The sequence below is a fragment of the Canis lupus genome, chromosome 25 (genome assembly GCF_048164855.1).
Source record: "Canis lupus baileyi chromosome 25, mCanLup2.hap1, whole genome shotgun sequence".
In the NCBI taxonomy this organism is placed as follows: Eukaryota; Metazoa; Chordata; class Mammalia; order Carnivora; family Canidae; genus Canis; species Canis lupus.
In genome coordinates this window covers 40,164,016-40,185,062 of record NC_132862.1, presented here as the reverse complement: position 1 = coordinate 40,185,062, position 21,047 = coordinate 40,164,016, and the positions used below count along the sequence as shown (strand labels likewise).

The 21,047-nt window shown below is 47.6% G+C and overlaps 1 protein-coding gene and 2 long non-coding RNA genes across 13 annotated transcripts in view; 1 reads left to right on the top strand and 2 right to left on the bottom strand.

Annotated features, from left to right (window-relative positions):
- Window positions 1-328: 328 nt before the first annotated feature.
- Window positions 329-2,730, bottom strand: LOC140617609 (uncharacterized). The gene is made up of 2 exons (XR_012017799.1): window positions 2,196-2,730; window positions 329-1,015 (listed from the first exon to the last, which is right to left on the bottom strand). It is a non-coding gene; the product is annotated as an uncharacterized lncRNA (long non-coding RNA).
- An 829-nt stretch (window positions 2,731-3,559) lies between these two features.
- KCNA5 (potassium voltage-gated channel subfamily A member 5) overlaps window positions 3,560-21,047 on the top strand; it is a 54,538-nt gene continuing 37,050 nt past the window's right edge. For 7 of the 10 annotated variants that reach the window (XM_072799277.1, XM_072799276.1, XM_072799282.1 and 4 more), the window contains exon 1: window positions 3,561-5,653. In XM_072799277.1, the coding sequence (XP_072655378.1) occupies window positions 3,855-5,653 (1,799 nt within the window). In that variant the 5' untranslated portion in view covers window positions 3,561-3,854. Of the gene's footprint in view, window positions 5,654-21,047 lie in introns of all 10 variants that reach the window. The other 3 variants (XM_072799272.1, XM_072799274.1, XM_072799273.1) reach the window with 1 other exon arrangement.
- LOC140617608 (uncharacterized) overlaps window positions 12,306-21,047 on the bottom strand; it is an 83,163-nt gene continuing 74,421 nt past the window's right edge. Inside the window, exons 3-4 of one of the 2 annotated variants that reach the window (XR_012017798.1) lie at window positions 18,208-18,540; window positions 12,306-14,481 (exon numbers count right to left, since the gene is read on the bottom strand). This is a non-coding gene — a long non-coding RNA (uncharacterized lncRNA). Of the gene's footprint in view, window positions 14,482-17,978; window positions 18,541-21,047 lie in introns of those variants that run through there. The other variant, XR_012017797.1, reaches the window with a different exon arrangement.

Below are 21,047 nucleotides of genomic sequence, written 5' to 3'. Positions count from 1 at the left end.
GGCTTCCCACTATTCTCACAACACCCTGTATTCTAGATGGTACCTCTTAAAATTGTAATTAAACAACCAGTGTAAAATTAGATGCTGGTGGCTTTTGCCTTCCCCAAGATATAACTCCACATAAATTAGGAAATATATCTGTCTTGGTCATCAGTATACTCCCAGAACCTGGAACAATGTTTTGCACATAGTAGATACTGAATGGATTATTTTCTAATGGATTAAAAAAGGTGGCATTTAGGATTCTTTCTCCTCCTCCCCTTCTTCTTTCTCTCCTTCCTCTTTGATCCCAGCTCTCCTTCCCATCAATGCCTTACTTCTCCCAATATTATTCTTTTCTTTTTTTCAAAGATTTTATTTATTTATTCATGAGAGGTACAGAGACAGAGGCAGAGACATAGGTAGAGGGGGAAGCAGACTCCCTACAGGGAGCCCCATGTGGGACTCGGTCCCAGGACTCCAGGATCATGCCCTGAGGCAAGGCAGGGGCTCAACTACTGAGGCACCCAGGCATCCCAAATAATATTCTTTTCTTTTTGGTTCTGTACACCTTAAAAGTCCTCCTGTGGTCTTTGAGGACCATCCTATGAATGAAGAAAAGATTTCCCATTTATCTCCTCTGAATAGCTCATGCTTGAACATAGTCTAGGTGCTCCAAATAATTCCTTCCAAGGCGAATCTTTCCGAGGTTTGTCTGAGAGGAGGTGCTCACAAGTGTGATCTTTGGACAAGAGTGTCAGCAGTGCTGTGGACCTGGCTTGAAATGTGGTCTAAGTTCACCCTACATCAGAGTCTGTGTTTGAACCAGATCCTCAGTGGTGGTGCATGTGAAGCTCTGCTATGGAGGGGCTCATCTCCTAGGATTAGTTGGGTAGAGAAGAGGGTAAGTTTCAGTTATATGATGTGTCAGTTGGTGCTGGAGTTCAAGGAGTTTACTGGAAAGGAACGGAAGAGAAAAGAGCCTGAAGAAGCCAGCAGGGAAAGCCTTCAGCCCTTGATGCTGACCTGATGACACCTGTGAAAGGAAAGGGAGGAGGAAGAGGGATGAATAGAGTCTCAGACTGCAAAGAATTTCTTACAAAGTTGTGGCCCATTCAACCGGGGAGATCCAAAGCAAAGAGAGCACAGCAGAAGAGTCCTGCTCAGGGCAGGACTGGCTAGGTCTCTGTAAGTCCGTCAGGCTCAGTCATTGGCAAAGGGCTGCCCAGGAAGGGCCCCAAGCTGCCAATGGCTGGAAGCTCTCAGCAAATTGTACTCCTTGAAGCTGAAAAGCAACTTCTTTCTTCAAAGGACATCTTTCCAGTATATCCTGATGGCTGCCACATGTGACATCTGAAGGTAATTCAGATGGATACCAGCTCCTATCAAGGCTGGTAAATGTATGGAAAGCAGATTTAAGAATTTACCACATCAAGGAGGCCTGCTTTGCATGCTTTTTCAGCACTGTTTATGTTGTGTTCTTATTCTTAAGGGAACAATCTCTCCAAGGGCTCCTGGAAGACAAGTTCCAGAAGACTCCCTCCCATAGGGACCTCAAGCAGAGCCCGTGTGAACCAAGATGTTATCCCTGTATTCACAGGATGCATGAGTCAGTAAACAAGACTCAGTGGCCATGGGTGTCTGAGCTCAGCCTCTATGAGTTCAGTAGGCCCGAGGCTCCCAGGGGCAGACCTGATCCTGACTGACAGCCTCAGAGCCAGAGAAGAATAAAAACCCCTGGGCAGATGGAGCAGGGACAGCAGAAGTCTGGGGAGGGGAGTACAATGCCCTGTGGTTACAGTGATGGCCTTACATACTGATTTTCCCTCTCCTGCCCCTTGCTCACCAAGGCACATCTGCAAGGACAGCCAACCACATGTACAGAGTCACACACAGCGAAAACAGTTACATATACCCAATTCACAACCGCCTTCATGCAACACACAAAAAGGCCCCACACGTATATACTTCCCCAACCCCGACCTAAGCTAGTATGTGCACACCTTGCTATTCCAACAAACACTTGTGCACCTCATAGCAAGTTTCCAAAATTTCCCTCAGGTACAGATATAATCACAGGCAAGAGGCTGTAACATCCACATATAAAAACAGTAAACAGCATACAAGAACAAAAATAGACAAACACATTTGAAAACTCTGAATGCACTTCGAACATTCAAAAACAGTGACTTTGGTGACTTAAAACCAACAAATACCTGGAGAGTCTGTCTGGAACTGGCAGATACGCCTTGCAAGATATTTCCTTTGGCCACAGATACCCGCTAAAATCACACAGGGGCTGGAGGCAGATGGCCCATTTCTGGACCCCAAAAGACAGCTGTGGCCTCAGCCATCCTCCTGCCTCCTGCAGGAGAAAACGGGAAGCTCTGGGGCCAGAGGCTGGGAGGAGGGCGCACTTGTACCTGGAGGAGGGGTTACATGTTTCTATAGAGGAGTGGAGTGGAGGGAGCAAGGGCTCAAAGTCCACTGGCTTGGGATTGAATCCCAGCCTCACCACTTTCCCCCTATATGCCCACGAGCAATGTAGTTCATCCTCTGCGTCTCATTTTCCTCACCTATAAAGTGGAGGTAGTAAGAGCACTGAGAGAATACATTGCTATAGGAATACACCAGTCAGTCATTGTAAAGAGCCGACAATGCACCTGGTACATCATAGGAACAAAGTAAGTATTGCTTCTTATTCTGCTCCGTGGAGGCCTCCAACCTTGGGATTCCACAGCCTCCAGGGCCCCACTCCTGCCCCCTACATACCCCCCCCCCCCCCCCACACACACACAAAGCTGCAGTTGCCAGCTCCAAACTTCACTGGAGAAGAACAGCTCTCTTCCTCTCTTTCTCTCTTACTGGATTTTGCAAACCGGATTTATGCAGAGTGAGGAGTTGTATGTCCTCAGGAATAGGAGACCAGGCAGTGAATTTGTCCCACGGGCCATGACTCTCTGGACTGCGAATCAGGGCTGTCCCAGGGCTATGGCAGGGGGCCACTGCCAGCTGTCAGCCGGTTACCTTTGGGTGGGAAGAGAGAGGCTTCTACACCTTGGTCTGGAGGTATCTCCAGCCCTAGGTATCTCTAGATCTATAGATCCCCAGGGCCCATAGCTCTGCCCAGCCTCTTCTTGTCCATAATTCTTCCCCAAGAAGATGGAATGGTTAGTTACTCCTCCAAAGGAGGATTGTAAAAGGGCTGTTATTTCATGTCTCATCCGTCCAACCCAAGGCAGTTCATTTCCCCTGGAGTCCACTTGGCGTTCAGCGGGTTCCCAGGTGAACTGAAATCCACAGCTATTCTCATCTGGTTGCCCTGGGAGTTTTGGCGCTGTCGGTACAACCTGTTCCTTCAGCCTCTCACTCCCCCCCTCCCTCCCCCCACCTCCAGGCTGCTCCCTTCTCCGCCACACCCCCCCCCCCAGTCGCCCCAGGCCCCAGCCGTGCCCTCCCTCCGGGGAGACACCCGCTGCTGGAGACCCAGGAGGGGACGCGGGGGAAGGAGGAGGGGAGGGGACGGGGCGGGGTAGGGAAGAGGCGGGAGAGCCGCGCTGGGTGGAGGCCGAGGCCGAGCGCCGCCCCGCAGCCAGAGAGGGGCGGCTGAAGGTTGCATCTGCTGGAAGGAGGCTTTTGGCTGCCTGGTAACGGGCTGCCGGAACGGAGAGCGGAGAGCGAGGCAGCGAGCAGGGCAGCAGCTTCCTGACGTCAGGGCCGAGCCCGGGGATCGCGCCAGCAGCCCCAGCCCGCCCCGCAGGGAGGCCGGCCGACGGCTGGAGAAGAGCCTGAGCCACGCAAGGCGCCCAGCCGGGCGCGAGCGGGGGCTCGGACGCCGGTCAGTGGGGGCGCAGCATGCCCCCTGCCCCCCGGCCATGGAGCTCGCCCTGGTGCCCCTGGAGAACGGCGGGGCCATGACCGTCAGGGGAGGAGGTGAGGCCCGGGCAGGCTGTGGCCAGGCCGTAGGGGGGGAGCTCCAGTGCCCCCCGACGGCTGCGCGCGGCGCCGGCCCCAAGGAGCGGGAGCCCAGGGAGCGCGGCCCGCCGAGGGGAGCGGACCCCGGAGCGCGGCCTCTGCCAGCGCTGCCTCTGCCTCGACGGCTGCCCCCGGAGGACGAGGAGGGAGACGGCGACCCCGCCCTGGGCCTGGCGGAGGACCAGGTGCCGGGCCCGGGCTCGGGGTCCTTTCACCACCAGCGCGTCCTCATCAACATCTCCGGGCTGCGCTTCGAGACGCAGCTGGGCACCCTGGCGCAGTTCCCCGACACCCTCCTGGGGGACCCGGCCAAGCGCCTGCGCTACTTCGACCCCCTGCGGAACGAGTACTTCTTCGACCGCAACCGGCCCAGCTTCGACGGCATCCTCTACTACTACCAGTCCGGGGGCCGCCTGCGGAGGCCGGTCAACGTCTCGCTGGACGTGTTCGCCGATGAGATCCGCTTCTACCAGCTGGGGGACGAGGCCCTGGAGCGCTTCCGCGAGGACGAGGGCTTCATCAAGGAGGAGGAGAAGCCGCTGCCCCGCAACGAGTTCCAGCGACAGGTGTGGCTTATCTTCGAGTACCCGGAAAGCTCCGGGTCCGCCAGGGCCATCGCGATCGTCTCGGTCTTGGTCATTCTCATCTCCATCATCACCTTCTGCTTGGAGACCTTGCCCGAGTTCCGGGACGAGCGCGAGCTGCTGCGCCATCCCCCGGGGCCCCCCCACCCCCCTGGGCCCGCCCGGGGGACCAACGGCAGCGCGGCCCTGGCGCCCGCCTCGGGCCCCACGGTGGCGCCTCTCCTGCCGCGGACCCTGGCTGACCCCTTCTTCATCGTAGAGACCACGTGCGTCATCTGGTTCACCTTCGAGCTGCTCGTGCGCTTCTTCGCCTGCCCCAGCAAGGCGGAGTTCTCTCGGAACATCATGAACATCATTGACGTGGTGGCCATCTTCCCCTACTTCATCACCCTGGGCACCGAGCTGGCCGAGCAACAGCCAGGCGGGGGAGGGGGTGGCCAGAATGGGCAGCAGGCCATGTCCCTGGCCATCCTCAGAGTGATCCGCCTGGTCCGGGTGTTCCGCATCTTCAAGCTCTCCCGCCACTCCAAGGGGCTGCAGATCCTGGGCAAGACCTTGCAGGCCTCCATGAGGGAGCTGGGCCTGCTCATCTTCTTCCTCTTCATCGGGGTCATCCTCTTCTCCAGTGCCGTCTACTTCGCAGAGGCTGACAACCAGGAGACCCACTTTTCCAGCATCCCGGACGCCTTCTGGTGGGCAGTCGTCACAATGACCACGGTAGGCTATGGGGACATGAGGCCTGTCACTGTGGGGGGCAAGATCGTGGGCTCGCTGTGTGCCATCGCGGGGGTCCTCACCATCGCCCTGCCTGTGCCCGTCATTGTCTCCAACTTCAACTACTTCTACCACCGGGAGACGGACCACGAGGAGCAGGCCGCTCTGAAGGAAGAGCAGGGCAGCCAGAGCCAGGGGACAGGGCTGGACAGCGGAGGCCCTCGGAAGACCAGCTGGAGCAAGGGGTCCCTGTGCAAGGCTGGAGTGTCCCTGGAGAATGCAGACGGAGCCCGAAGGGGCAGCTGCCCCCTGGAGAAGTGTAACCTCAAGGCCAAAAGCAATGTGGACTTGCGGCGATCCCTCTATGCCCTCTGCCTGGACACGAGTCGGGAAACGGATTTGTAAGGGGGAGCCCCGGCAGAGTGGTGGTAGTGGGGTGGGGATAGCAGAGACCTCCTGAGCCGGGGTACTGACTTTATACCACGGAGTATTTCAAGCCCACCTTGAAGTCTGTCCCTCTTTAGACTTCTCTCCTTCCCTCCCTCCCTTGATCCCCCATTTTTCCTCTTCTTTCCATGACACCAAGGGTCGCCTATTTTTAAAAAGTACCACATTCCATGACGCAGGAGCTGTTGAAATGGTGAGCACTACGAAATGGATGTATTTGTAGCCAGTTCCCTATACCCAGCAGAGGGATAACCCAAACAAAAAATGACTTTAAATAGCCAAGATCCCAAGGGATTTTGTAACCCCCTCCATGTGTTCCAAATTTGCTTTACATATGATTTTATTTGTGTATAGGGGAAAATATTATTTTTATGGCTGGTGAGTGGATTTTTGTACTGTAGTTCAGATGGAGATATTTTGGATACATTTTCCAGAAATGCTGTATTTATGGAAGAGGGAGTTATTGTGATGTTTTTCTGTGATAATTCTATTAGAGCCAGAGACCCTGGTTATGGCTGTTCTGGTTCCTGTTGTCTGTAAGCCTCTCTGTTTTCTGGGATCTGGTATCGGTGTTTTGCGTCTAGGGCAAGGAATGTTCTGGAAGAAAGGCAAGACTGACCTTCTCTGTGCGCCTTAAACAATTCTTGTAATTTTCTTTGAAAAGCATTTTAATGATGTTGAAGAAAGACTTTTGATAATTCATTCTCTTTATTTCTATCCCAGGAAATAAAATGTATGTGGCTGAGGCGAGTGTTAGTTGTTTTTTGTTGCTGTTTTTTGAAGTTTTCAAAAGGAGTCTGTCACTTGCTGTTTCTGCTTTTGAAGTCAGAGCAAACACCACCTTGACTGGGGTGGATTACTTGGAAAAGTAATGATTTGATGGTAAACTTCTTTCTGTTGGGCCCCCTCTGTGCATCACAGAGGAGCAAATTCTGTTTGTCTCAGGCTGTTCCCGACATACTGCCTGATGCTGTGCTATCAGATGCAACTGCCAGCACGTGTGCGTGTGTGTGTGTGTGTGTGTGTGTGTGTATGCAGCTAAAAGGCAAGGGAAGATCAGACCCCCGCAGCCCCACAGCCACCTCTTGGGGCTGCAGTTCGGAGTTCTGCTTTGTCTGCAGGCTTTAAGCCCTGCTTCACAGGGCTCTCAACAGCTCTGTGAAACAAGCCTGATTCTCACAGACATAAAGCCTGTTCACAGAAGTGCAGTCCTGGTGTGAAAGTCACAGAAGAGTAAAGGAGGGAAGATTGCTCTATGTTAAACTCTCCCCCTCAACCATGGTGTGACAGAGAATGCAGAGCCTTTCTGGTGGACAGAGGCAGAAAGAAGGATTTGCCTGGCCACTTCAGAGGCTAGTTTCTACAGATTGTGGCCTTGTGCTGAGCAATCCCCAACTCAGAAAGAAACTCTTGGTTTTCTGTTCACTGGGTGGGTGGTTCATAGTAGGTATAACACTGGCTGCAATTTCTCTCTGGGATTAACTACGTTCCAGGGGGCTCCAGATTCCTTCTCTTGCTTTTGCTGCTAAATAATCTAAAGACCCGTTGTCTTACATCCACACCAGGGTGGGCCACAATCACACCTCCCCCACAACAACAGGGAGCTTGATGTTTGGCTCTGAGGGTGCATCCACATCCCCATGGGGTGAGAGAGGCTTTGCTAAATTGATGTCTGGGAACTGTGGATTTAAATAAGACGCCGACATGATAATAAAAGCCAGTGTCTGTGACTGCCTGGAGTCATTTCCAGTCAGGAACTGTTAACAGCAAATCTGAGGCGGAAACAGAAGAATTGTGCAGGCAGGGCTCTGTTGTTTTTCATTACATGCTGAAGCAAAAGAAGAACAGAGACTATTTATTTATAATTTACAATCTGCCTAAAAGCAGGGCATCTTGCCAAAGCTCAACTCCACAGACTCACCTCCAAGCCCTAATGTATGTCTTTAAAGCTAATGCATATAGTTCAGCACACACCTGGTGATTGGGACTGGATCCCCCTTCAGGCTCCACCCTCCTTTAAAGATAAAAGGGACATCATTATCTGAAAGTCAGTTCTTTTAGGCTTAGAGAGCAACACGCAGGTCTTAGATGTGTCTGGGTGCTCATAGGTTTTGGTCCAAATAGAACAACTGCTTCATTGAAATGTCCAGTAAGTGGCTTCCATCTAATACAAATCCTCAGCGAGAGAGGGAAGGAAAATAGACTGTTTATGTAGTTTACATGAAAGAAGGGGATACAGGGCAGGGTTATGAAGGGGGGCCCTCAGGGCAGTGCTGGAGGGGGTGTCGGGTACCCGAGTGGCCTGCTGCAGCCTCCCATCCCAGATTTCAGTGCCCCGATACCCGCCCTGGGGTACTGGCTGGGCACCCACCAGGCGGTTCAATGGTTTCAATATCTCTGTCTTCCTAGTCCACCTGTTGCCATGATTCCTGAAATAGGCTGTGCTGCTTCACTCCAGCTATCATCGTTTGCCTCTTCACATTGATGAATGAAAAGGAACCTTAATGTCAAAACTCTTACTCAGGCTATCTGAGATAAGGGTCCCTTCATGCTCTCCCCCTCTCCTCTTCTATGCTGTCATTGACTTTCCATAGCCTCCACCTTCCTGAGGAGATTAGATCAAGTGGCTTCAGCCAGGCTTTTTATCCAGATGTTGTGTCTTGGCTCCCACTGCAGGAAACCGGCACTGAGTTCCTAATCTACCAGCTCTGGCAACCAGAACTCAGAGAGCAGGGCTGCACTCTGCGTCATGCTCTTGTGGAAGGACAGCTTCTCTATTACAAAGCATCTGGCCCCTTCCTTTTCTCTACTTGCTGGTTTCTTCTCCTGTCCATATGCTTCCTGAACCCTAAGCAATGACAGATTCAAAAAACAAATAGTTTCACATGCTTTAAGAAACCCAGCTCCTTGATTTTCCCTGCCTGAAACACTCCCTGGAAGGGAAAATGAAACAGAATATCAGCCCTAGAGGAATCTTTTCACAGAGCTGGCCTTTGAGTGATTCTAGTGTTAATGATAGAAGCACTTCTGGGCTTGGAGTGGACGGCACAAAGTGTTTCTCTTGGAGCAGGGACACCTTGCTCCAAGTGCCCTCCAGAAATGGCAGACTTGTGCACAGTGGAGTGTGACCCTGGGTGGTGTTCAAGTATTCTCTGCACTGGACTTCAGCAGCACATGGCTACTCACCAGCTGCTCCAGGCCCAGCACTCCTTATTGTGCTGGGGTTGGGGAATACCAGAACACACGTCAGGATGTGGTCCCTGCCTTCTCACGCTTCCAGTCCCTCTCGAGAAGCAATACTTATAAAACAAGCAAATCATGCAAGACAGCATGTGGTCAAGTGTCTTGGGAGTTCCCAAATAAAGTGTTATGGGTCAGGTGTGGAAGGGTGAGAAAGAATAGGGTAGAAAAGAGAAGCTTCTGGAGACCTGGGAGGTGGCTAGGAAGAGAGGAAGCAGTGGGAATGAAGGAGATGGGAGCAGTGGGTCAGACAGTGACTGCCCTGTCCTATCACCATCATTCTCAGGTGGTGTCCAGAGTTAAAGGCTGCTCCCAGCACTACAGTCGGAGTTCCAATTTTGCCATTGACAGGGACACTCAGCGATTGTTCAGGGCAGAGGCTGGCAAAAGTTCTGAAAAGGGCCAGAGAGTAAATACTGTAGTTTGGAGGCCTAGAAGGAAATGGAAACTCCTACCATAGGTACGCACATAACTATTTAAAATATAGTCATTTAAAAATGTCAAAACCAACCTTAGCGCAAGAGCTGCACATCTGTCTCTTATTGGTTTATCTGTCACACAGAGGGTGCCTCCTGGGCATCCAGTCATGCCTGTGATGCCTGACCTGGCTCCCTGATTTGATTTTACCCCACTGAATTTGGTGTTTCTTGCAAATGCTGCTCCCTGGCTTAGAGAAGGTCTCTCATGCTAGGATTTCCTAGAGCAGGAAGAAGATGTTACTCACTTCTACATCCTCAGGAAAATTAGACTGTGCTAGTGGCTATGGGAAAGGCTGCCCTGCTTTGAGGGAGGAGGAAGAAAATGCCAAATTGGAACCTCTGCCTAAGACTCTGAGCAGTGGGTTTTCCGCAAGCTGTGGGTGGAAGTGGGCCCAGACTGCCAGAGGTTGGGCCTCCTTCTCCTTCTGGTCCTTAGTCTCTCCCTGGACGTGACATCATACAGGGAGGGAGTCCTTGGGATACACCCTCTCTCCCCTCTTCACCTGACTCTTCTCTGGCAATGGGCTCTGGGCTTGTGTGTCCCTTGCGTATGCATGGTATGCATATGGTATGCACATGTATAGGAGTGTGCATGATGGGGGAGCTGTGACACAGCCTGGAGTGAATCAACTTCAGAACACAGGCCTCAGACAAAGCCAGATGCTTGTTACCTGCCCTTTTAATTGCTATTTATTTTCTCATGTCAAACTTTGCTCCATGTCATGTTCAGCTGGCAGGAACCTTCCAAGTAATCTGGTCTGTCCTGCTTATTTTACAAATGAGCAAACTGAGACCCAGAGATAAGAGGTGATTTCCTCAAGGTCACACCCAGAGTAAAGTAAAGTAGGACTGGCATTGTCTTTCCTGACTCCTAGGTTGGATTTCTCCTTGTGTTCCATTCTACTGTTTTGGCATGAAAATTCTCAATCTGCCTCCTACCCTGCCTTCCTGAGCACATCCCTGCCACATTAGTTTATGTTTACCCAGTCTGCCTGTGAGGGCTGCCTCCTGGGTATCCAGTCATGCTTGCAAAGCCCTGATTTGTTTCCTGTGATTTGATTTTGCTCAATTCTACTTACACTTATTACAAATGTCAAGCCTCTATGGGCAATGGAGGTATAGCACTGTAATAAACAGGCTCCTACAGACAAGATCTCATTGTCTAGGGGCGGGGAACTGAAACATCTGTAATCCAGTGTCCCTGATACTATCATTCATTCATTTGTTCATTCACTTATTCGTTCATTTATTCAACAATATTATTCAACCAATATTTCGTTTGTGGCAGCACCATGCTATGCTCTGGGAATAACTGCCAAGGGACCTTCCCTGATTGGTTTTCCAGTCTAGTGGGGGAGAATCAACAATCAAGTAAGCAAATGAATATTTTGCTAAATCATTTGGAAATTGTGGGCCATTGGGGAAATGAGCAGTGTTGTGACTAGAGGAGAGAGAAGCATGGTTCAAGAAGAGCAACACATGAGGGAAGAAGGAGAAAGCACAAAATAGGGTGAAGAAAGGGGGACAGGGGTGTGGGGACCATGGGAATACCAGGAGGGAGTGAGTGTATGTTTTCCTAGAGAAGTGCAGGGGTGGAGACCTCAAGGCTGAGTGCCAGGGGAAAGTGAAGGCCCCCTGGACAGCTCCAGGCAGGATTGTCAATCCCAGCACCACCTACCACTGAGGAACAGGAATGTGGCCCTGCCATTTCAGGCAACACAGTCGAAAGAGATGCAGTGGGACCATCTCACCAAGAGAAGCACAATGCAAATTTCTTCTGGAAGGCCAGTGATGGGTTCAGACACGAGTTTTAAAAATTAGTGGGGGTGGGTAGGGAAAAACCCTCAGATACCCCCTTAATTGCTTGGTCAACTAACAGGAGACCCTAGCAGATTTTTGAGTCTGTGCTAAAAAGCAGGTATGACCACTCTGAGACTGTGCTCTGAGGTCAGCCCCACATGAGAGGTAGGGAACAGGGAGGAAAGAAGCCCTAGACACCTATAGTTTCTCATAACTATTCAAAGAGCAGGAACAGTAATGGTAAAACCTAGGAGGGGATGTAGTGGGATCAAGAAGAGAGCATGGTGGGAGAGCCAGACTTCTGTGTGCAAAGCCTGTGATTGCCTAGACATTCAAGATAGCCCCACTGGCACCTGGACAGTGAAGTCGGCTTGGATGCCCTTGAGCATGCTCCTCTGTGGTTCTTTCAAGACTGAAGGGCTCTGGAGGACAGTAGGGTTTCCCCTTGCAGCCTCCCCACACTCTTTCCTTCTTCTGGGAGGCACTGGGTCTCCTTTCTCAGTGTGAGAACCCTCCTTTGGGAGAAGTGGAGAGGTGTAGATGGTAAAGGAACTGAAGACAAGCACTGGCCATTGAGGTGGATTGCCCAGTATTTCCCTCTTCTCACCACATTCTCTATATCCTCTCTCATGCATGTCCTCTGTACCCAGGAGAAGTTACTTCTGTCTCCCACAGTGTCCTCTATCTGCTGGCACAAGCCAACAGTCCTGGGTACTGTGATGGAAACAGGAATGAAACCAATTCTGCTCTCAGGAAACTCAGAGACTCCTGTGGGCAGGCTATACCTGCCTGAACATAAGCAGATACCTGCAAAAAATCATAACTAAAAAAAAAAAACTAAAAATAAAACCAAAGAATCAGCTAAAAATGCCCTTAAGAAATACAATTGCACTTAAAGGTTTGGGGGATCGATCTAAACCCAGCAGAGTTGTTTGAACCAGGGTTTCTAGAAGTGATCCAGAGCAGAGTGAGGGAAAGGGCATTGATTTAGTGCCTCTTAGTATAAGTCATCACCATCCTCCTGCCCCATGAGCCCTCCTGCCAAGTCCTACAACCCTGTCTTGTCCCATGTAACTCTAGCCCTCGGGCCCAGTCAGAGATTCTCTGTCAGGTTGCGAGCTGGCTGCTCACAGCACATGACATCTTGGGTCTGGCCACCACTGTCAGCTCCTTGCACATGGCCTTTGCACACATCAAGCCATGCACTCCAGTATAGTGAGAGATCAGTAATAATCTGCTAAATGTTCACTTCTACATAGAAAGAATGAATTTGCCTTTTGATTTTCTTGTTTTCAGTTTTATAGTGATCTTTCTTCTAAAACATCTGAAGACTACTTTTAAGAGTCCTCGACTTCATTTTTTTTTTTTTTTTTTTTTTTTTTTTGGTGGTGCGTAAATTGTGTTCCAATGCAAGGCCTGCTCTTTTGGAACTTCTACGTGCCTATAATGTAACACCATTGCAATGGAATATTTATTGTAATTTTACAGGTTGCTGCAATAACAAAACTGAAGATTTATACAGCAGCTTTACTCCAAGAAGTGCAAACATCTGTCCCTCTGGCATGTATTATAAACAACTGAGATCACTAAGACCTGAATGGGTACCTCTTAGTAATCCGTGCCAGTCAGAGGAAACATGGCTTGTTTTCTTCCCTAGCTGATTAAATTTTCTATTACTGCAATAATCTGCATTTTTAAAAAGGATGTCACATGAAAAATTGAAGAAAGCGATCCCAAGCACAGTCCCTTGTGCTTAGGTGGCCAAGGCATCCAATTGCCAGGAAGTACAATTGACCCCTAACAACATGGGCTTGAACAGCATGGATAGATTTATACATGGAAATTTTTTTATACATACAGTACAGTCCTATAAATGTATTTTCTCATCTTTATGGTTTTCTTAATATTTTATTTTCTCTGGCTTACTATTATAAGAATACAGCATATAGTGCATGTAACATACAAAATATGTGTTAATCAACTGTTCATGTTATTGGTAAGACTTCTGGTCAACAGTAGGCTATCAGTAGTTAAGTTTGGGGGGAGTTGAAAGTTATATGCAGATTTTCAATGGCATGGAAGGGTGGTGCCCCTAACCTCCATGTTGTTCAAGGGTCAACTGTATTTCTTACAGAATATCTAGGTTGGACAACTGACCATTGTTTATGCTTCTGTTCCTCTATTGTTCTCTCTATATAGTGTACACATTATTATTATATTGTTATTTTTTGTTGTTTTTCTTCTTTGGTTGTAGTAAAGTCACCTATAAATTCCATGTCCTTTGGACACCAGTTTTAAATTAGAGTCTGGGATGGCCATAGTATGCTTCCCATGGTCTTTCTTTTTGCCTTTCATGTCTGCCTCCATTCAACCTACTTGGAACTTTTAAATTAATCTCTCTGGAGGACAACACATATGATCAAGTCATTTAAGGACTACTAAACAGAATAATACCATCCCTTTGACCTGATGTGGAAGTTCTCCTTAATGTGATATTTAGATTTTCCTTTTTCAGCCTTTTCTTTCTCTACATAATGTACCCTCCAAAGACCCTCAGACCTTGTAGCCAAAAGGATAAAGTTATGTTCCTGGGTGACACCCAGCAGAGTGCCTCAGTCATCCTCTTGGTTGGAATACCTGACTCTTACTTTTATCTGTTGAAATTCTACTCCTACTTCAACGAACAGCTCAAATGCCTTCTCCTTAAAGGAGCCAACTTCAGTTCCTCCAGCCCACAGCCATTTCCCTTCTTTAGTATTCCTATCATAAATACATCTGCCCCAACCTTGGTGGTTCTTTACCTACCTTCCTTCCTTCTGAGTAGGAACTGGCTGCCATCTTCCAATTCATCTTGATGCCTAGAATTAGCCTGGAATCCAGTGGGCACTCAATAATATGGCTTTCTGGACTGCATTGACTCCTCTTCTGACATTTTGCATGTACCCTAGGAGTAGGTTCCAGGCCTCCTAAGACACTGTGCGTATATATGAGCTTCATCATAATCTCCATATATAATGTGTTGATGAGGCACCTGCTATGGTTATGGAGCTGGGTTAAGTCCTTGGCACGCTGCTTTGCAATGCAATAAAATATAGTCACTTTGAGCCTCCCACAGTGAATGTTGTAGAGTGGTCACTGATACATTTTTTTGCATCTAGGAAGCTGTGGGAGATTGGCCTGCATTTTCAATTGTCATTGTTCTGCCTTCACTCACCATGTGTGTAGTCCAGGTTGATGAAGACATCCAATGTGAGCTGGCTCTCCTAGAATTAGAAAGATGGAACATGCTCTGGATGAGGATCTGGGGGAGTGTTTCAGAGCTGAGGAAGAGCCATAGGGTGGGAATGAAAGAGAGGATTTGGCTGAGGGACAAGGTGGAAGACCGGAGAAGTTGTCACTGTGGGTAAAAAACTGTTGGTGAAAGTGACTATACATCAGATCTTCCAAGGACAACCAATGTACACCTGTTGTTGAACGATGAAATCTTACTATTTCCAGCACTCCATCTCCCTTACTCCCAAAATGCTTGACGCTGGAAGATTATTAAACGGTCACCCAAGTGCAAGTGGGAGGTGAGGGGAGTGGTGACTGTCTCTTCTTCCATCAATATCCACTGTCATTTCCATGGGAAGCCTTGGATTGCTAGGTTGGTTGACTGTCATACCAGTAGCAATAGTGCCTACAGGGCCAAGTGTAATGAGACCATCATACATTTTCTGAGCTGTGCTGTGCTAGCTGCTGGAATTTAGGCATACATAAGACATTAGGGTGTTCTGTGTGGCATTTAATCCGTCCTCAACCCCAGTCTCATACAATATAGTTGTCTAATTCCTGGCCCAGGACTGGGTAAAATCTTTAGACATCTTAAGCACTGAAAATAATATGATGCTCCCTCATATGTAATTCAAAATAAAAGCAATACTAACCAAAGCATAAATTTAAGAAAGTTCCCAAAAGTTCTAATATTTTCCTTGATGCTTTTACTGAAATATCAAATAATTAAAAAAATTTTTTTCAATGTCACCTCTTGAGCTAGTGCCCTCAGTTCAGGTTACCTCTTTTTGTTGGATAATCTGACACTGACCAATCCCCTCCCAGCCCTCAGGGGATCCCCATGCTTCCTTGGCCACATCACTAGGCCCAATTATGGGTATAGGCAGTTCTGTCTGGGTGGCTTTTCCAAGTGGGAAATGGATTCCAGATGTTGACAGCTGGAGGCCACCAAACCAGACCTGGATCTGAGTGGAGCATGGAATTTCCCAGAGCCACATTGAAGCCTTTGTTCTGCAGCTTTGAAAGGGTTGCTCTGATGCCATCCCCAGCAAGACAGGGTTTGTTAGGTCTTTTCTGGGAAAACTCCAAGAGGGCAATGCTGAGGATTAAGTCTCTGCTGTGAATTAGTGATCACCCCTTTCTGATGCTGTGTCTAGACCACCCTCACGCTGTGGGCAGCAGAGGGGCTATATAGTGTGGACACTGAATTTCAGAGACAAACCTGGAAAAAGGAACAATGATGGGATCATGATGAAAAAATGTTGAATTGTTTGATAAACAGTATGAATGAAGTCTAACCATGAATTCATTAGAGTTTTCTAAAGCAAATTTTATGTACAGACCTTCTGACACCCAAATAATAAATGTTCAACATTTGTGTGCTACTCAGACTCAGTTCTTTGAGTTGATGGATATCAAATGTCAAATTCCCACTGAACTTTAAGTGGCATGCAGTCACTCATACTTTGGTATGAACTAGTTAAATGCAACTTAGTTATAATCTCACAGCCTAGAAAATGGGAGTTTAAGCAGAAGGTTGTGTAGAGGGAGGCAGAGTCTGGCAGTGGAATGCTGGATGGTAGATGGATTAAAGAATTGTTGGGGGCAGCCCAGGGGCTCAGCGGTTTAGCGCCACCTTCAGCCCAGGGCATGATCCTGGAGACCCAGGATGGAGTTCCACGTCAGGCTCCTTGCATGGAGCCTGTGTCTCTGCCTGTGTCTCTGCCTCTCTTTCTCTCTGTGTCTCTCATGAATAAATAAATAAAACCTTTAAAAAAAAGAATTGTGGGGAATGAAGAATTTAGGGCCTCCAGATAGCAGCTGGGGAATGTGCTGTACCCCAAGAGGCTGAAGGTAGGGCTGGGATATATGGGCCACAGGTGGAAGAGGGTCAGGAAGGCATAAAGAGAAGCCACAGGGCCAGTGTATGGGGGGGTAATGAGTCAGTCAAGCATTTGGTTAAACGAGAGGTTTGGAGGCAGGTAGATCTGAGTTGGAATCCTAGTTTTGCCATTTATCAGCAATATGACCAAATGCAAGCAATTCCCTTCTAAATGTCTTGCAGTCTTTTCCAATGATAAACTAGGAATAATAATATGGCCTTCTTTCAGAGTTGTCATGGGCAAATATAATAAACAACATAGATGTTTGTTAGGCAGTAAACCCTCAGCAAGGGTCATTTTTTTGTTGTTATTGCCGTGTGAAATTCCAGAAGGGAGCTTAGAACAAGCCCTGCCTCTTCCAAGTGGGAGCAATGTAAAATTCATTTCAGCAATGTTTATTAAGCACTAATATCTCCCCTGTTGGGCTAGGGCTATAACATGTAAAAAGATGAATTAGAAGGAATTATTTGTCCACAATCTGTGAAGCAGCCCAAACTAAGTGCACAAATGACAAAAATGGATACAGGAATCAGGTGTTTGGAATGGATTTGAAGGATGGTGGGATGTACACTGGTAGAAAAAGTGGCAGGAGATCCAGGAGGAAGCCTTCGTTTGAGCAGAGGTACATGGGTAGAATTCCTGGGGCCATGAGTGGACCCTCAGTGCAGCAGAGCAAAAATAAGACTGTCCGGGCCCACTGTACAAGAAGCCCTAAATGTGTGACTGGCTCTCATCTTATCTCAGCTTTGTTTCCAGCATAGATCTGAGAACTGGGCTCTTTCCTGACCATCACAGGGCACTACACAAAAATTTCTTGTGAACTGATGAGCTACACAGGAGGAAAGAAAATGTCATTTATTTTACTGTTTGATTTGTCCAACCTCAAAAACTAAACTCTCTCAGACTGCCTCTCATCTCAGACAAGTGGCTATTTGGTTGGATATTGGAAAATGTGTGAGTATTTGGGTGTAGCTATGTGCCAGGTGCATTTACTATATGGATTCCAACAATCCAAAGCCTGAAGCACATAGGCTTCATCTCTGTAGCCCTCTTAGAAATTAATGAGGTAAAAGATCACGTTGACAATCGATCATTCATTCGCTCATGCCTACATGCATCACGGGATAGGAAACCAACAGGTCCTGAAATGGACCACCAGGGTTTGCACTGTCACTCTAGCTTATTTTCTATGAAACATCTTTGGGTCTATCATGAAGGGATTGCAGTACCTTACCCATATGGCAGTTGTGAGAATTGAACGAACAGGGCATGGCAGGTACTCAGTCCATTCCCTGTCATGTAGTAAATTGTGAATAATGTGACACATCACTATCATTCAGCATCTTCTATGTATCAGGTGCTAAGCTTAGTGCTATGAATAAAATGTAGCCCTCGACCAAGAGACCTAGAGTCCATTCTAGTATCCTTTGTGTTTCTCCAGCATTTATAGGCAGCTCCCTACTGGAAGGAATTTTTTTTTAATTTATTTTTTATTGGTGTTCAATTTGCCAACATATAGAATAACACCCAGTGCTCATCCCATCAAGTGCCCCCCTCAGTGCCCGTCACCTAGTCACCCCCACCCCCCGCCCACCTCCCTTTCTACTACCCCTTGTTCGTTTCCCAGTGTTAGGAGTCTCTCATGTTCTGTGTCCCTTTCTGAAATTTCCCACTCATTTTTTCTCTGGAAGGAGTTTCTAAGCATCTCTTCTCTTATATCTTAGCTCTTTTGACAAATTAGTCACACCACCTCTTCAGAAAGGCTTTCTCTGACCTCCTGCCCCTTCAGCTCCATCTACCTGTCTTTCATCTAATTTCGTTTATAGCACTCACCATTTCTGAACTTGCTTCTTTCTTCTACTGGAATGTAAGCTCTATGTGAACTAGGACCTTGTCCGACTCATCCACTCTCTGTACCCCAGGCGCACAGCAATGTGTAATAAATATTTCTAGGCTGGCTGACTGCTGACTGAAGGCTCGCAGAAGGTCTTGGGTAATGCAGATTTGACAGGATAACTATATTTTAAATTGTTCCTTGAGGACAGAGGCCATGTTTTTTTCTGTTATCTTCCTTGGCTCCCGATAGAGTTCTGAGCACATAGTAAAGCATGATAAATACTTGTTGGTTGACTGATTGAATCAACAGCAACAAGAGAGAAGGCATACCTAGATGGAGAAAAGAGAGTAATAAGATTATTGGTCTTAAAGACCAAAAAAAAAAAAAAAAAGGCATAGGAAGTTATTTCTAGCATAAGGGGAGGTTTTATTATTGTGCTGTGGTAGGGACAAGTGGATTTATAGTAATTTTTTACTATTTATAAATTCTAAAATACGGTACATGGGCTTATATAAGAAATCTGGAAGTTTCACAATTTTCCATTGCTTTGAAATAGAAGTGACTTCCATATACACTAGCATCCCCGGCCCCACCCCCTCTGGGGTCTACGTGACATTTACAAATCATTTATCTGCATTGAACTCCCAAGAGCTTGCCCTGCCATTCTCTTAAGATGTTAGCTGACATCGCTGACAAGGGAAGTTGGGATGTGTTTTGACAACCAAGTGGTTTCCTTAGCAAGCTGCTGGTGTTCTCAGGCAGCTCCACAGAGAAAGCTCTGGCTCTCAGATCAAGAGTGTAACTCTCAAGGGCTTCCCTTCTCAGAAGCACACATCGACTTCATCCTAAGAATGTTATATGGATTTGTCTCCAGGCTCTGTGAAGCTGGCTTGTCAATTGAGTACAAAGCTGGTCTCAGGCCTCATCACCTTTATTTTACTTAAGAAAAACCAATGAACTTATAGCAAAACACCCAGAGACCCCCTCAAAATATTTTCTGAGTCCATTCTAAGAACTCAGAAGTAAGCCACCATGGTGGGGGGAGTACAGTAAAGACACCGTGAGTCAAATTGAGTCAGATGAGATTTAGGAATTCAAGGTACTAGGCACTACTAATACTACTAGCTTCTACTTACTATGCACCTACTGTGTCATGCTTCATGGCAGACATTTTATATGCAGTATTCCCAATCATAGGAAAAACTTCCCAGCTTGTAGAGACAAGAAAATTTAGAGAAATCACACAGTTAATAACTGGCACAGCTAAATTTAAACCCATACTCTCTGCCTCCAGACTGTGCGTCTCTTTCCACCCAGGAAGCTGGGTGGCTGAGGGCTGACTGTGTAGGAGCAAAGATCCATGTTGGTAAGTGGTCAAGGTAAAGCAATGAAGACCTACCTTCAGGCTAGTACAGGATTTGAAAAGTTGGAAAAGAAGAGCCAGGTCAGGGAAGAGCAGAGCTCAGTAGCAGGAGGGGAAATTATGACCACAAAATTCTGGAGGTAAGTGTGTAAAATGCACTGAGAAGAGAGTAAGAGTTTGTTTTTGCTTGAGCCGAAGGTATGTGAGTATCTGAGAAGGTTCATGGGAATTGTAGGAGCCCAATTTGGGAAGATAAGTTGAGGCCAGCTGCGGTAGGCTTTGAACAGCTGATTCAGGAGCTTGGGACTCATTCTATACCATAGATGAGGGCCACTATGGAGGTTTTCAAGATGAGGGAATTAGGGTTCCTGGGTGGCTCAGTTAGTTAAGTGTTTGCCTTGGGCTTAGGTCATGATCCCAGGGTCCTGAGACTAGGCCCTGAGTGGGGCTTCCTGCTCAGCAGGGAATCTGCTTCTCCCTCTCCCTCTGTCCCTCCCCCTGCTTGTGTGCATGCTCTCTCTCTCTCTCTCTCTCTCTCTCAAATAAATAAAACCTTGAATAAAAATAAAAAGAAGAGATAATTACCTGATAAAACTGATATTTTAAGGAGACAGATAAGGAGGGCTTGTAGGAGATCTGGGGCAATGACGTTCAGCCAGGGCAGAGGCCTGAGAGTGTTCCCAGGTCCCTACTGGCTTTTCTGTCTGAGAACCATTTTCTTTCCTCTCTGCTTATCTCCATTTCAGCACAGCTGCTCATGTCCTCCCATAGTAGTCAACACAGCTCTGCCCTTCCTATGTGCTCTGCCCAGCTCCTGTTAGGCCTGTGGCCTGACTCCCTTAGGCTGGGGCACCACCACTATGTCTAAGGTTGCCTGGCCATGCTGGGCCTCAGCAGATCTCCTTGGCCCGAGGGAAGCCTGCCAATGCATTGCCACCAAAAAGGGTTACACATTTTTTGCTTTCTTGCTGAAAAATGCCATTGGGCATTAGAGAAATAACTTGGATGTTGTAGAACAAATTTATTTCCTTTATCCCACTTAGGAAAGATGGGAAGATGGTGCATCTTGTTTTAAATGGAAGACCAACATTACATATTCCATAATATCATACCTGACTTTTGCTGAAACGTTGTCCATGAGGAACAGATAAAATATCATGATTTTTTCCCCTGCAATGTGGTCAGGATTCCTGGAAAACATAGTTACTTTTGCTTGAAAAATATCAGTTCGCTGATTGTGGGCTGCTATAAGCACCCCAGGCTCAGGTGACACACTTATGGCAGATTTTAAGTGATGTATGGGTGTGGAGAAGGGAAAAAAGAATTCTGAGGTCTCTTCTCTTTTTGGGTCTTAGACACTTATGATCAGTTATCTACTGCCAAAGATCTTCATGATTTATATCCTGATTCCTTTAACAATGTCATTGCCTAGTATAATAATCAGGACCATGTTGTTTTAGAGACACTAACTTC